Raw genomic sequence first — 15,996 nt, 5'->3', positions numbered from 1 at the left:
ATCTCCCCTTTCTCATGTTTATTGGAGCATTAATTAGTGCAATGTTGTGCTGATACACTGAATATGTATATTAGCCAAAGATACAGCTCTAATAATAGTTATAAAAAGAAAATGAGTTGTATTTTTACTTAAATGAAAGTAAAACAATCTCTAATTTCTGCAGTTTATAGTATTTGCAATCAAAACCTGTTCCAAAACCTCTATACTGTTACACCAAGTCAAAGTAATTACATAACAGAGCTGCTGCCACTGGCTCTATATGAAGAAAATTAGTTTTAATATGGCTTCTGTATTTCAGTTAAGATGTTAAAGAACTAATTGTACCTGTGTGAAGGTGTGGATTGTGTGCATTTATTAACAGAGTCACTGTCAAGCAATGTTTAGTCATAAAATCTTGCTAAAACAGTTTATCATACTCTAGATGTAACATTAACACACTATTAAATCATACTATGCACATTTAAACATGATCTGCACATCTCTATCAGGAGCTTTGAAAAATGGTAATCACACATTTAACACAAAGGTTACTACATGACAGCTAAAACATGCCAAAAACACCAGCGTGGTCACACAAGTGGATGCAGCCACAGTAATGACCGTCCATCTGTCAACAAGGCTCAGCCAGGTCACCCGATCATGCACAGGACAAATAAAGGCACTTGTTGCTGGGGAAGCCGATCCACAGGAGGTGGACATCTTGTTGTACATGTGTATGGAGATGAGCTGAGGTCAACCGGGTCTGCACTGACATGAGAAACACTAGAGTATAAATATGCAATACATTGTGTATTATAGGGGATAAAATTAAATCTGGGATATAAACTTGGTGTGGTAAAGAAACTCAACACAATGTAGGATAAAATATACAATTGAATACAAAATAAAAGATGTATAAAGTGAGAGACAGAAACACATCAACATGCATGTGATATCTATCTTATAAGATGATTGAGATGAGTGGCTTTACAACCTACTTAAATATACATTTATAATTTTTAAGGTGAGAGAACCATAACTGGTGGTGAGTGGTGCACAGACAGTAGAGGGCGCTCTAATCTGCTGCAATGGATGGGTTGAGCTGAGGAGAGTCTCCTTATTGATGAAAAAGTGCTGCGTCGTTGGGGGCAGTTTTACTTTTAAATGAACATTAATGTTGCACAAGCAGGTGATCTGTTGTTTGCAAGAGGATTTATAGATCTTACAGATTATAAATTACCATTAATACACTTATCCTTCGGTTTTTAATCATTGTTACAATGAAAATAAACTAGATTGATGATGAAAAATCCACTTGCATGCTTAAAATTCATTAAAACCACACCAAGGGGCTTTCACAACCAGTGTCCCATGTCTACTGTTAATATAAGGTAAAAAGCATTATCACATTATCATGATCAAATCACGTGTCAGTCTCCAGGAAACAGTCCAAACCACAAAAATGCATTGTACCTGCAGGTTTATATTTTAACCTGTCAACTCTTATTTAAACACCGGAACTATAAAGTTTATATAGGTGCAAAAAGAAGAATTAAATAAAATTATAAACGATATTTAAACAGCAGCTCAGCTCATTGTGATATATTTGCTGCTGCGTTGAATTAAAGTGGACTACTTTGGCTTTGTTTGCTCAAATGCAGCTCAATAGAAATTCAAGTTTTTTTTCGGGAGGAGGAGGAAGAGGGTGAAGAGGAGGAGGAGGTGGTGGTGGAGGAGCAATAGGAGGAGGAGGAGGAGGAGGGTTGGTGGGGGTTATTATACTATTGTCCGCCCCTTAATCCGGTTGGCTCAGAGACTGCCCGCAGGCCAATTTGTAAGTGGTTTGCGTAGCTGCCAATCAAAGCAGACATCCTCTCCTCAGGCTGTGGCTACGAAACATCTCAGTTGCTGTGTGGAGAGATTTGACGGAGGGATCCTCCTGTGCATGGACCGTCGCTGCGCTGCAATCCGCCTGCTCTCTCTCTCTCTCCCTCTCACACACACACGCACACCACACATACACATACACAGACAGACACACCGCACACACAAACGCATGTAATGCCTCGGTGAAATCTTTGGACGCAGACGGTGGCTGGAGAAAACGCGCATGTGATTATTTTATTTTTTTGCATGTCAGGAGAGGAGGAACTAGTCGCCGGCTCCGCGGCTGTTTGTCTTTTCTTATCGCTTCTCCCCCCCTATGTCACTCTAATTAATCGGAGGCATGTGGAATCGCACCAGGATTAGGAATTGCTTCCCAATAGTGTGCCTGCTGTTGACGTTATGGACGGAGGTAAGAAGAAGCCTCTTATTTCCCATCCAATATTTTCTTGATTATTTTTATTTTAGCATATAAATAAATTTAAATTACCAATGTCAAAAGTTGGTGGGCGTGGGCAGATGTATTTGCTCTCCGGCGCTGCATATTCGCATCACATTAATCGATAATTGAATTACGTAGCCGTCAGTTGTGGAGCATGTGATCATGTTACCATGACAAGATTGAAGTCTGAGCAATTGATACGAGGCTTTTTTTTTTCTTTTTTTTTTTACTCTTCCATTTTGGCTCCAGTGCCTCCAGCTCCCCTCCTTGTGTTTTTATTTATTTCCTCTTTTATTTTGGAGGGAGAACGAGGCCTGGACCAAATAAGTTGGAAGTTGCATTGGATCAATTGGCTGCTGCTGTTGCTGCTGCAGCGGGTCATGGTACCCCTGTAACCTGGAAATAAAAAAAAGAGAGAGAGAGGAGGCTGTTCACGTGCTCCCTTCATGATGCAACTAATTAATTATGTTTGCACCTTCATGGCGCCTACATGATGCACCTTATATGGGTTATTAATTGGCCACTTTACGCACCAATTTAAAGTCCACTTGAATCACACTGCAGCCTGTTTTTTTTTTTTTTTTTAAAGGCCCTATATTTAATGTTGGTCTTTATTTTCTTTTCTTTTTTAAACATGTTGTTTCTAGGTGTCCCAGTCAACCGGCTATTTCGAGCTGCAGCTGATCTCCGTGGAGAATGTAAACGGCGAGTTGGCGGACGGGGAGTGCTGCGACGGCTCCAGGGGCTCCCAGGACCTGCGCTGCACTCGAGACGAGTGCGACACTTACTTCAAAGTGTGCCTGAAGGAGTACCAGACCGTCACCACCCCCGGCCAGTGCACGTTTGGAGCTGGATCTACGCAAGTTCTCGGTGGAAATATGTTTCATTTTAGGAGCGCAAAGAACAACCAGAATAAACTCGACGACGCTGGCAAGATTGTGATCCCTTTCCAGTTTGCGTGGCCGGTGAGTGCGATTTCTTGATTGTTTCCTGACCCCCCCACCCAGATTAACTGGGAACAAAACCTCCTGAAAAATATGGGTGATTGAATATTTACTTCTCTGTGCATCTGTACACACACAAACCAAAGGGAACATGACATACAGCCATTAGTGAGTAGTGATGAGGAGCCACTCTGCCATCCTGCTTGTACCCAGTTCACCACAGCAGCATTGGTATGGATGAAGGGGTCACCCTTTCAAAATAATTCTCCTAAGATTTCATCATTGTCCTGTTGTGTCTGATCAACAGTCAGTTTATCATAAAAGTATTAAAAGTAGTTCATTCTGTTTGGAGAAGCTGGAGCTGGTCAGTTTGTTTGGGGGTTTCTGCTGGAAACATGACGCAGGTGAATTTTCTTTTGAAGAACTTGTTAGTTGATTGACTGGTAGCAACTTTCTTCTTTGGTGGAAGACTTTGGCAGGAGGGGCTCGGTAGAAAAGTTTAATTTTTTTCATCCATAATGGGACACGACCGATGCCAAATTTACCACACCTCCTTAATGATTAGTTTGAGGTCTTGGGTCATGTGCATGTTCCTTTTCCTTGAGAAGATAGGCCTCATTACAATAAAGGGAGTGAGGGGAGGGGAGGGGGGGGCTCCTTGCAGCATCCTGTCCTTATGAGAATTGACACACATCACAGCTAAACGATTGCGTGCTTCCCAAGGATCCGATTGCAGCTACAGTGGTTTGCAGTGTCATCTGGGTCATCTTTTAAAGTTGCCCTGATATATGAGGGCTGGCTTTGTTCCAGTCCTCCAGCCTGCACCTGCCAGGGCCATGATAGGGTAATTAGACTGGGGGAAACGCTTTGATATGTAGACCCCTGGAGGAGGGAACTCCGCTACTTCTGGTGTGGAGAAACGGCTAAAGTAAAGCTTGTTCACTTCCAAACATGACATTATGCTGACTCACGAGGGTAATTTCATCACAAGACAATCCCATCAAGTCGAATTTGGTTTATTCAGACGTGGCCTTTTCAGACGGGTCTGAATCCCTTTTTGTTGGATGATTGTGGGGAAACAGGAGACAAAGCAGCTGTTAGAAGCGGATTTTAATATGGAAATAAGTTTACGTTTATGTTTCTGGTTTGAATATCTGAGGCTGGTGTGACGTGCGGTACGACAAGGCCACGTGCTGTATCTGCAGGCACAGCCCAGTTGTTGGATGGATGCTCCAATTAATTCTCTATTATAGTGATGAATGAGTGACATTATTCTGCGAGTGGGAAGTCGGTGTTCAGCTGAAGTGAGCGGCGCCTCGGGGCAGCGGTTTGGGTTGAACACTGGTGGCTGGTTTTGACACCTCGCCCCCCCCAACCCCCACCACCCTCAACTCCCCCCCCACAGCTTCCTCTCCTGCTGTGGGTGCCAGGTGGCCCCTGGTGGCCCCTCCAGGGCAATTAAGCTCGTCTGACTGCAGATGAGTGATAGTTGATGGATTAGGCATGTGAATAAGGTGAACAGGCAGGAAAAATATGCTAAGTACGTGGAGTGTAGCTCTGAACACATTAGTAGTTGTTGGTTTTTTGGAGGGCTGCACTTGTAATTTTGATTATATGAGATTTTATTCTTAGTGAATGTACAGTGTGGTATGATGATTTTAAGATGCTGCTACCTGCTTTTATACAGATTTTGAATGAAGTAGTAAAAGTGAGAGTACAAAGATGAAGTGTCTGGACTTATAATAGGATTTAAAGGCTGTTCTGACCTGAATGGATGCGTATCAAGCTAAAATGATCTGTTGATGAACAGAATATCTGCAGCAAATTTTAGGGGGGTTTGAAGTCGGGTCATCTTGTCATTGTGAAATTTCAACATTTTCTTCAACGTGGTTTCTCACTTCAGCAAGAAAGTAATCATCAGATTAATTGAGAATGAAACGATTGCTATCTGCAGAGTTAGATTAGATGATTTATGGAAACATTCATCAAATCATTTGAGCAGTTTGTGAAAGCAATTGATTCGTATCTAACTTCTTTAACAGTAAACTGAATATCTGTTGGTTATCTTTGATTATAGGTCAGATAAGACACTTGAACAATTAATAGTAGTTAATAGGAACATGATAAGATGCGTGCAGCTCTATTAGGAGGAAAATCTTAGGGAATTTGTTAGAAATTTATCGGTAAAAATGTTGAAATGACTGAATTCTGTTGAACTCCGATGAACATAAACCTTGATTTCCACAATGGGTGGGTCCTGATAATCAGCAGCTCACTGTGAGCTACAGAAAGCAAGGACGTGTGTTTTTGTCATCATCTGTGTCCAAGGCATCGCATTTTATTCAGGTTTTTTTGTCTTTTGTTGTATTTAATGATTTCAGGGTGTCACACAGCTGTGTGTCGCCTCAAGTCAATTAACAGCAGCCCCTGCTAATGTTTTTGAGCTTCAGGTGCGATTTCACACTGTAAAGGCCATATATTTAATGAGGGGGGGAGCTATTGTTCAGCCCTCCAGGTGGGGAGGTGGTTAGGGGCAACATTTACAACCCTAGCAAACCAATTTTCTGCAGCCCACCTTGTGTATTTTTGATGTTATGTGTGTACAAAACATCACGCGTCTCATGTTCACCACCACTCACTGTATGAAGCACTGGGAGTCTCTTATTTGAAGCACTGACTGACACCTCGAGGCAGAGGTGAAGAGGGTTATTCTGGTGTGTTGTCTTACTGTTAAGTGGCGCAGGCTGATAACGGTGCACTATTCCAGTGCCAGATGTCACAACAAGCCTGCGGGGTCACTGGCTGTGGCGTTGTCGCTTTCCTCACTGAAGAAACAAAGATGCAGTGTACTATTGGCTGTGTCTTCTGGCCTAATGCCCATTTTGAGCCCCATGGAAACCAGTGAGGGCTGGGCTCCTCTGTCATCCTCAAGCCAGCGTCTGAAACAAAAACGAAAATGAAAGTCGAGCTGTGCATTTTCTGTATCTCTTAAAAATGTGATATGTCATTGGGATGAGGAAGATAATGAAAATGAACCCCCCGATGAATGCACTGCACGATCATTTTCCGAGGAAACACTTTATTAATTCCCCTGAAAAAGCTGCTATAATAATGGCATGCATGGCATCTTGGCTGTGCAAGTGTGTACAAGTTGATCAGGTTGGGCATTGGAGAGTTGCTGTATCTTATTTCAGTCAAAAGTCAGAAGACTTGGCTGCTTTTACCTTATTTTTCCAGCATCAGTGCAGTTCATATTGAACCGTTTCCAACCAGAGGAGACGGTGAGTTTCAAATTGACCTTGAAATCCTGTTAGGAAAATACCTTCTTTTTTTTTTCTTTTTTTTTTATGCATTTTTTAATTTTGTGAATTGACACTCCAGCCAATTCTCAAAGAGCACTTGTCATCTCCTGGCTTAGCTTTAGCACAGAGTGTGGTCCATGCATTTCTGGGAATAGGTGCTGCTTTCTGTGAGGAGGAGACAGAGGCATCATTGGTCCAGTTATTATCACACCAGTGTGATGCAGTCGCTAATGGCTGATATTACTCAGATTGCACGATGCTCATCCATTCTTTGGAAATCCTCCAGGCTCAGTCTTGCCAGTAAAGAGACTGACTACTGATGCTGCTGCCACCTCTGAGCTCATCCTCCTCTGTTCCTCTCTACAGCTCTGAATTTACAGTAAATGTTCGTTGCTGCTGCTGCTTTTCTCCTTAAGGGTTTTTTAAGTCTATTATTAAGTTGTCATTGATATTGTAATCCAAACTTTTGAAGCTGAGGGGATTTGTTTGAGCAGTGAAAAATGCAGTGCAACAGAGTTTTTAAAACCCCCAATAAGAGAGACTCCGTTTTATGGAGTTTAAACAATGAGCCTAATTGAATCTTTAATCTGCAGCCAACTAATGAAAGGACCAGACTTTTGGCTATCTTACAACATGCTAAGTGTTCTGCATTATCAATTAGCTTTTTGTGGACCTTCTTTGAAAATTGTGCTATGGTTTGAGACGGTAGTTCAATATTTCAGTTTCTTTTTTCTTTTTTTTTTAAATGATAGAAATAACACTGGTTTTCATCCTCTTATGTTAATTTTATACAGACAGAACAGCCCGGCTCGCTAAAAGAAAGTGTTTGCAGCAACACGTTAGCAATACAGTAAGCTCGCTTGGGCACGGTGGTGCTTTTATCTTATTGTTAACACCACAGTGCTAAAATGCTAGTGGTAAAATTACAATGTTTAGCACTAAACATTTTAACAGTAGCATTACATTTATTATATTTAGTTAAGCAAGTTGGTATGCTAACATAACTAGCTCTACACTCTCACAACTGTGGCTAATGTGAATGTTTCTTTTTACTGTTAGCGTGGCTAATGTTAGCTTATTTTACTCTGTGTGGCAAGTCGTGCTACGCATGGGATCCACTGGCGATTGTTGTGTTCAGCGCGTCACGCATCCCTGTTCATTTCCTATGGAGCGTGTCAAACTGTTGCTGGCGCCGCCGTAAAGCATTTTGGGTAGGTGGCGCGGCCGTGTGAGTATTCGTGGCGCATCCGAGGGTTGACCACAATTCAACTTTTATGCAAACAAATCCATCAGACGAGAGGACACTGTCCAATGGGGAGCAAGATGGAGAACAACTTGGGGCAGGTCTGTCGGTGTTTTAAATGGTGTTAATCCTCCTTTTGTGCCTCTTCAGTCAACAAACGCAGCTGTGTTCCCGCCTGCCAAAATGTCCGTTTTGGTGACGCGCAAGACCGGCAAGAAAACTTGGTGACGCCAATGGATCCTAGGCGTTAAGTTTTGATTAAGTTGTTATCAAACATAGTATACGATTGTTCGCACATCCAGAAGTGGCAACATTATCCGCGCTACCGTTTATTCAAACCCTGTTTCTGGACACCTGGTATGCAGGACCATATTCACTCTTTTAGCTGTGTGTTTGGTCCATATTCGTGTCATTTGACTCTCAGGTTGCTAAATGCTCCACTATGATCACCAATGAATGTCTAACTGCATCTGCCATTTGTTGCTGGCGATGTGGGTTGTTAGAGCTTGTGGTCAGAAACAGCTTCCTGATGGCCTAAAACCAACCTTTTGAGAGAAGTGAGTGGGACGTGATTTTCACGTTGTCATCTGATTTATTCTTACTATTAAGACACTGGATGACTTTCATTGCAAGAGCATGTGAACATGTGCCTGGAAGTCAAATATTAATGGCAATCCACCAGCATCCAGCTGACCAAGTTAAGACCTCGTTTGTCCGATTTGATTGAGTTTCCATTTTGTTGGCCTGTGCTGTGTGTGCACTTCAGGAGAAGGAGAAGGCGGACAGAGACACGTCTCACTTCCATTTGATCACTAATGAAATTGCCGGTGGAATTTCTCTGCCTCTCTCTCACTCTCTCTCACTCTCTCTCACCCTCCCTGCCCCTCAGCAACATCAGCCGGACGTCCGTTTGATGTGAGCCTGTGAGCCTGTAACTGTATCTGCCCTCCACTTGGATATCAGACGACGGTTCTCGCTCAGCTAGTAAATGGATGCATGTCGTTAGCCTCGGACCTGTGGATGATCTGCAACAGACACCAACCACATCAAGAAGCTGAATTGTTGAAATTGTTGCGGTTGCTTTTGAACTAGCATTTTTAAAACGCCCTGCGATCTGCCGTCTATCAATGATCAATGGATTAAGAGTCGGCACCAAATTTGGTCGGGGTGGTCTGCAGCTCAAACACTCCTTTTTAGCGTGCAGCCAGACTCGCAACGCTGATCACGTCAAAAGTTTAAGCAACATGTTAATCTGCACAGACCTGCTGAAAACTGTTTTTCCTGGAACAAACTCAAACTTTTTTTGAATGGATTTGGCCTGCAGCGCTGCCCACGTGCACGCTGAACACACACAGTGTTGCTATCATAACTTTTTTTTTCTCTCTCTCTGCTGCTGTCAAGCACCAACGTGCACATCTTTTATGTACCAAGTCAAAGGAAAGCTGTATCAAGTTATTTCTATTCAAGAGAAGACTAGTCCGACCTTTTAACTTTCACTAATTAATAATTATTTTATGCTTCTACGTGTCAACCATGATTGAACGGTGTGGCTGGTGGGCTTTAGGGATTCAGCATGATCAAAATGAAATGGCTCTTGACTGTTCTGTACTTCATCTTTTCTGACGTACAAACATATAGTGTGAATAGCTGCCAAACCTCAATCGCAATGAATAACACAGTGACACTGTCCTTAAGGCATTAATGCGTTTGATCCCATTGCACACATGAAATGACATATGTATTTTTGTGAAAAATGAAGTTTTAATAGGATTTGACAGACACATCCTCTAACACACAATCAGAATTGGTGTCAGTCAGTGACTATTAAATACCAACCTCTTAACTCATAATGCTTTATCAAAGAGTGAATCCCAGTGAATGGGGTGTGATGATACTTCTACACAGTCGTCTACCTTTAAAAGGATTAAATCACTCGGCACAAAATGTTCTAGAAAAGGTTCATTGGCCTTTGGTTTTGTGTACAGAAGCTGTACAGACGGGGATTTGAATGGGCTAAAAAAAATCGGCGCATCCAAATTTTGTGGTGGAGTAGCTGAAAATGTTCACCACCACCGGCACTGCACCTTTTTTTTTTTATTATTCTGGCACCGGTATTCAACAAAAATCCTCCTAACAGAAGACGACCTACCGCATGTTTTTTCTTTTAATCTCATCTTCGTAGGTGTAGCTATGTAGCCTCTGGGGTTTTAGTTGAATTTTGGGAAATTTTCACATCACAAATGCACATCAGGTCAGCTGCTGTCTTCATTTCTTTCCACTGTTGTTTCTGGTTGTTTTCCATGCTAACGCTCGCAGTTCGTGCTGATGAGAAAACCTGAAAGACCTGGGCTACATATACTAATGGGAGGGGGGGGATGCAGTGCAGTGGTTAATATTGGTACAAGGGGGAAGTAGGACAGTTTGACTCTATACTGTTCATCTCCAAAACCCTCTCCTCCTGCTCTGCAGCTAAAGGAGAAGCTGTATTTTGAACACACACATACACACTTGCAGAACCAGAGGCTAACGGAGGCTGCCATGGTTTGCCACACCTGATACGGAGCTTGTGAGAGCTGTTGCTAGGAGACGGCTACATAGGCCTCCAGTAAACAATTATCTTCCCTCTCTGTCAGCGCTGTCCCCCCCCATCCCTTCCTCTTCTGGTCCCAGGGCTGCTGCGTGGAAAGCCACTCACTCGGGTCTCACCTGTGTTTGCAGCTCAGCACTGTATTGATTATGCAATTAGCCAGTCAGGCTCAACTCCCCTTGGTGCAATGGAAGCTCCGTTTTTTTCTGCATAGGGTCGCATTTTTTTTATTTCACGGCTGTAAATTGGACATGCACAAGGATGTAAGTGCACGGCGTAGTCTAAGAACATCCTGTTAAGTTAGCGTCCCTCTTTCCAGTGGAGAAGAGTCCATCTGCCTCTGGTTTTTTGTAGGTTGAGAGCAGTGCATCATTGTGATTCTGAGCGTTTTGCTTTTCTACACAGACTTTTGAAGGACAGTCGGGGAGATCCAGCTTCCCCAGTCTGAGTAAAGGTGTGAGATTTGGTCAATATCCAACAAAGAAGTTGCCAAGTGCTGCACTTTGAAGAATTATAGCTATTGCTGCATCAGGAGATGAAAAGCTGACCTTGAAATGTCACGATTTTTCCTCTTATTTTATATATCCTCTCTTTTTTTTATTGTTCCACTGAAGCAAAAATGTGAGAATAAACCTGCAAGTAGTGCAACAGTGTGCAGTCATAGTAACGCGCACACTAAAAAACAAAGCAGCATTAAATCTATCTAACATCCATATTTCAGCATTGTAAGAGGTTTACATTCAATCCCTTTTAATGTAATTAGGAAATTAAATTAGTATCGTAGATGTGTCCTGATGATTGTGAGTAGGTTGTGATGGCTCTGTGTCTTGGAGTAACCTTTTTATTACGTGCTGTTTTATGGGAATTATTTATAACCTGGCACAGTGGATGACATTTTGGCTTCTGATCTCTGCACAAACACACACTGACTAACTGATTTACGCACACTGAGAATTGCTCGCAGCATCTGTAACATAAAGGTAATGGAACGTACTAAAAGTTATAGTACAATTATTATTGCGCTTGTGCAACCTCATACTGGGAACAATTGTAGTAGCAGTAGCAGTAGTAGTAGTAGTAGGAAACTGATGACCATCATGCCCCTGACGACCTTTCCCCCCCTTCAGACACTGCACATTTCTGTCCTTCCTTTCGCCGGAGTTTACAAGTCTGACAGACGTCTGTGTTGTTGCTTCGCTCATTAACAAAGATGCAGTGTAGTGTGGGACTGTGCGATCTGGACAGCTGCCCTGTTGGAAACCCTGCGTAGACTGAACTCTTGTCATCACAAGTCCGACTCGGACCGCGTTATTTTAATATTAAATGGATCTGTGTTGTTGCGGTGTCGTGTCGGTGGAAGGAGGCAGCAGGGATTTCCTCCGAGAACACTTTGTTTTGTTCACGCTGTGATTTCTGCATCAGGCACAGCGTGTACAAACGGGACGCAACAGCTTTTAAGAGCTGTTTTTCATAAACGTCGCCTCGGGGAGATGATTTTGTTTTACGATATCTTTTTAGTTGGAACAATAATTTGCCCTTTTTTTGTGTGTGTGTGTGTGTGATTAGTGGGTCAACAAACCAAACAAACCATCTATTGGAAATCAGAGCAGGTTCAGTGTTCATGCTCAGCCTGGTAGTTTTTGATTCCTGTGACTTTTTCCTGCTAATTTTGGGCACACTTTCTCTGTCTGGGCCAAAATGCACCAGTTTCCCTGCGGTACTGGCCTCCTTACCTAGATAACAAGCAGAGCTGTTCATCCCAAACTGCGTCTCCCAACTTCATGGAAATCAACAGTTGCTTTAAGATCAGACGTGTCACAGAAACTTATCTGAGTTTCTTTAATCCCCTCGTTCGCTGCCAACCAGACCCGTCTGCCATGATAGGTGATGATGTTGCCCGTGGGAACACATCACACACTTGGACCTGTTACAATACAATAATCAGCCCAATGCGTGTCTCATTTTAAAAGTGTTAGAAGTGGTCACCTGTCTAATTAATACTTCAAATCAATACGATGTAGTGTAAGAGAGAAGAATCTACTCAGTTAAGACTTGTTCATTGCTAGTGGTTAGTATGCTAACCTCAGCAATGCAATACATAATGAGTTATAATGTCAACACTGTTCTCTATAGTTACCCTTATAGTGGAGCTTTTACAACCTTGATTTCTATCTGCATCGTACCCACAAGTCTTTGTCTGAAGTGGATGAGATTAGAGCTGCAACAAAAATCGATTATTAAATTAATCTTCAACTATTTTGATAAGGGAAAAAAGCCAAAATTCTCTCATTTCAGCTTCTTTAATGCTGGATATTTCTGGTTTCTTTATTCCTTTATGACAATATACTGAGTATCTCTTTGGTTTGTGGACAAAACAAGACATTTGAGGACTTTTAACATTTTATTGACCCAACAACTATGGTAATCGATTAATCGTTTAAATAATTGTCAGATGAATCGATAATGAAAATAATTGTTAGTGGCGGCCCTCGATAGAGAGATGCAGCTTGCAGCCACAGTGTATGAAAATAAACTCATTATTCCTGCTCAGGTCGGTGCCTCACTGCAAACCACAGTTTAAACAAAGGAGGAGCCTGTCATGGCGCGTGTGGTTTCATTCAATGTTTAAACCAACATTTAAATGTGTTGCGGGTGTCATGGAGACCTTAGTTGGATGTAATGTGCTGGCTGGTTTAAGAAAATAATGTGTTGTGTGGCTGTTGGCACATTTTCACAGGTGTGGCTTGTGCATGAGTTTGTTGCATTGGCAGGATTTTAAGGAAGATGCTGTGACGTAGGTTGTTGGTGTCGACGCCGCCATCAGATTGAGTTGAGCTCTAGTCGTTAAGACGTGTGGACGCTGCTGGTTGCACATAGTGGTGCTGTGAAAACCAAGTAGAAATCTGCAACATATGACCTGAATCTGCCCGTCATGTTGATAATGAGACGACTCGGTGCCTTAGTGTTTTGAAGAGGACGGCTCGTCTTGTCTGTTCTAGCAGGAACAGCCAGCGTGTTGTGATGCTGCAGGTATTCCTGTGGGTGCAGTCGCAGCAGGCGTGATAAAAAAGACACCTGCCCTGAGTTGGCTCTCCTGAGTCTGAACTCCGGCGCCACACGAAAGCTCCACTTTGTGTGTTTATCTCTGCAGGATCTCTGCAATCACGTTGTTTTTCCCATGCAGAGTTTGTTGGGAACATTTTTAACACGCAATCTTCTGGGCTTTGCGTGCTGTTTATTTAACGGTTTGTAAAATATAGGAATGACAGGAAATGACGAGGGGGAAAGATGCACAACAGTGGCCTCTGGGTTTAAACTGAGGACGCTTTAACATCATGTTGGTGCCTTTTAATATCACCACTAGTGCACCCTGACACGTGCACATTAAATATAAAACTGAGACATCCTCTTAAATATAATGTATCAATTACTTTGCAGCACAACTGGTTGATATCACAGAAGAAGCACCAGTTATAGAGCTGGTTTGAACATGTTTAATTTTTATTTAAAAACAGTGTATATTGTCACCTAATTGGCTTTAAAGTAAATGCAGTGATCTCAGAATGTAGGTTGAAGCTGGAACCTGTGCACCAGACGTGCGTAGCAGCGAGATGTGTCCGCGTTTCCGTTTTTTAAATACAGTGTTGGTGCGGCGTTGCTGTGGTCCGCTGCGTCCCCTGCCTCTTGTTAAATGAATGGTGTGCAGGTGCTGGAGGCTCCTTGTGGGGGTAATTAAAGCATGTCATTACATGGGCAGTTAAATTGTCACTGTTCTGTTGAACCTGTTTGAAATGATAATGGGGTGGGCTCAGCCAGAGGCGGTGCCGCCGCGTCGCTCTGCAGTCAGGCGCCCTGTTGCTCTGGATCGGGGAATTAGCCCCGTTAATGTTTCTGAAGCACGTCGATTGCCGTAATCGCCCCGCCTCAGAAAGTCATTGACAAATATGTGCGAGGTTTAACCTTCATGTCACATGCTTTGGCCTTGTATTCTCACATAAAACGCAACAAATGCATAAATAAAGTGCTTTTTATTTCACCCTGTTTAATTATTAAAGAACCCGAGCTCGGTTCAGTGTCTTTGTTTGTCGCCACCATGCGGCTTCAGTTTGTGTTCAAGTGTGTGATGTCGACTCTTGATGCGTCTTGTGTGTGTGTGTGTTTGTTTCATGTGAAGTCATTTAGTTTTCTATGCAAATGTGTTGGTGTTTGTTTTACGTGTTGCATAGTCTTGGATCATGCTGCTTAATTAGCACCAGGAGGGGGAGGGGTTTGTTGAATTGGAAGTGCATGGGTAATGACCTTGTTGGCATAGTAGCAGCATGCTCAATGGGCCGTGTGTGTGTGTGTGTGTGCAGCCGGTACACACCAGCCAGCCAAATGCCTTGCCTTCAGTGCGACATCTCTTGGCACTGGGCTCTGGCAGGCAGCTTGTGTGCAGCCCTCGCTCCCTGTGTACCCAGCAGAGATATGACTGTGTGTAACCTGCCTGCTCAGCCACACATGAAGCCGTAGTAGTAGTAGTATTAGTAGTAGTAGTAGTGGAAGTCGGCCTCGCGCTTGTGGGGTCACAGGTCAGAGGCGCTGGACTGCGTTGGACTGGACTCGTCTTGCAGAGGTTCATTAACGAGGTGGAGACGCTGCTGTAAATAAGATGTGTGTGTTTAGTTTGGTGCATACCTGAGAGCCAGCGCTGCTCTCTGCGCTTGTTGAGGGGAGGAGAGGAAGAGTCGGTGCAGCTGCAGGAGGTGGAGGTCTGCAGATTTAATTATATACTGTACATCACTTTGATCATTAGTTTTGATTGTTGAGCAAAAATACCAAATATGCACTTATTCAAGCTTCTCAAATAAGAGGAATTGATCTTTTTCTTAGTTTCATTTTTGCAAAATATCGAATATCGTTATAAGGAACTGAAATTGAAATTGTTCCTACATTTGTCAGAAATGAACAGTTTACAGTGTCTCTAATGAGATTATTTGCTGATTTTCCTACTATTATGATTATTTCTTTTAGAAACTTTATTATGTCAGAATGATTAGAGAATAACAGAAATAGTGGATTAATGATGAAAATAACTGTAGTTTTGGAAAAGTCAGCGGCATGTTGATGTTTTCCTGCTTTCACCATCAAACACAATCATTGGATCGGATTATTTGCATTGATTATGAGGTGAAACTAATGTTTGAACTTAGTGATGATATGAATAGAAGCAGAGTACAGATCTAAAACTGATCCTGTTGCAGCGTTTGGCGGCTCATTGGTCCAATAAAGTTCCAGCTTCAGGTCATGAAGTGAGGAGAAATGGAAAATTGACAGATGAGACTAAATGATGTTGCACAGATTCATAGTTTGGATCCAGGTGGACAAACCCAGCAAACCTTCATAACGTAGAATCAGAGCAGCGATGCTCAGTGTGGATGTATGGAAGAGTCAGAACCCGTCCAACTTGTTCTTCTCCGTCTGCCAACATGGTGGCCACGTTTTGCCAACCGGAGGTCTTTGATCTTCGCCTCTGAACAGATTGAGGAGCTGGACCAGGAGAGATTTTACATCTTTGTGACGTTCAGCCTCCTCCTGGTCCCGTGCATTAATGACCCTGGGTATCATTAGGAGTT

At 42.7% G+C, this 15,996-nt stretch overlaps 1 protein-coding gene across 1 annotated transcript in view; it reads left to right on the top strand.

Moving 5' to 3' along the window:
* The first annotated feature begins 1,931 nt into the window (after positions 1-1,931).
* Positions 1,932-15,996, top strand: part of jag2b (jagged canonical Notch ligand 2b) — a 50,355-nt gene continuing 36,290 nt past the window's right edge. The window contains exons 1-2 of the mRNA XM_084001286.1: positions 1,932-2,275; positions 2,953-3,270. Of these exons, the coding sequence (XP_083857412.1) occupies positions 2,207-2,275; positions 2,953-3,270 (387 nt within the window). The 5' untranslated portion in view covers positions 1,932-2,206. The remainder of the gene's footprint in view (positions 2,276-2,952; positions 3,271-15,996) is intronic.

This window comes from Trachurus trachurus (genome assembly GCF_905171665.1).
Source record: "Trachurus trachurus genome assembly, chromosome: 24".
Classification (NCBI taxonomy): Eukaryota; Metazoa; Chordata; class Actinopteri; order Carangiformes; family Carangidae; genus Trachurus; species Trachurus trachurus.
This window is presented reverse-complemented; position numbering and strand designations above follow the sequence as displayed.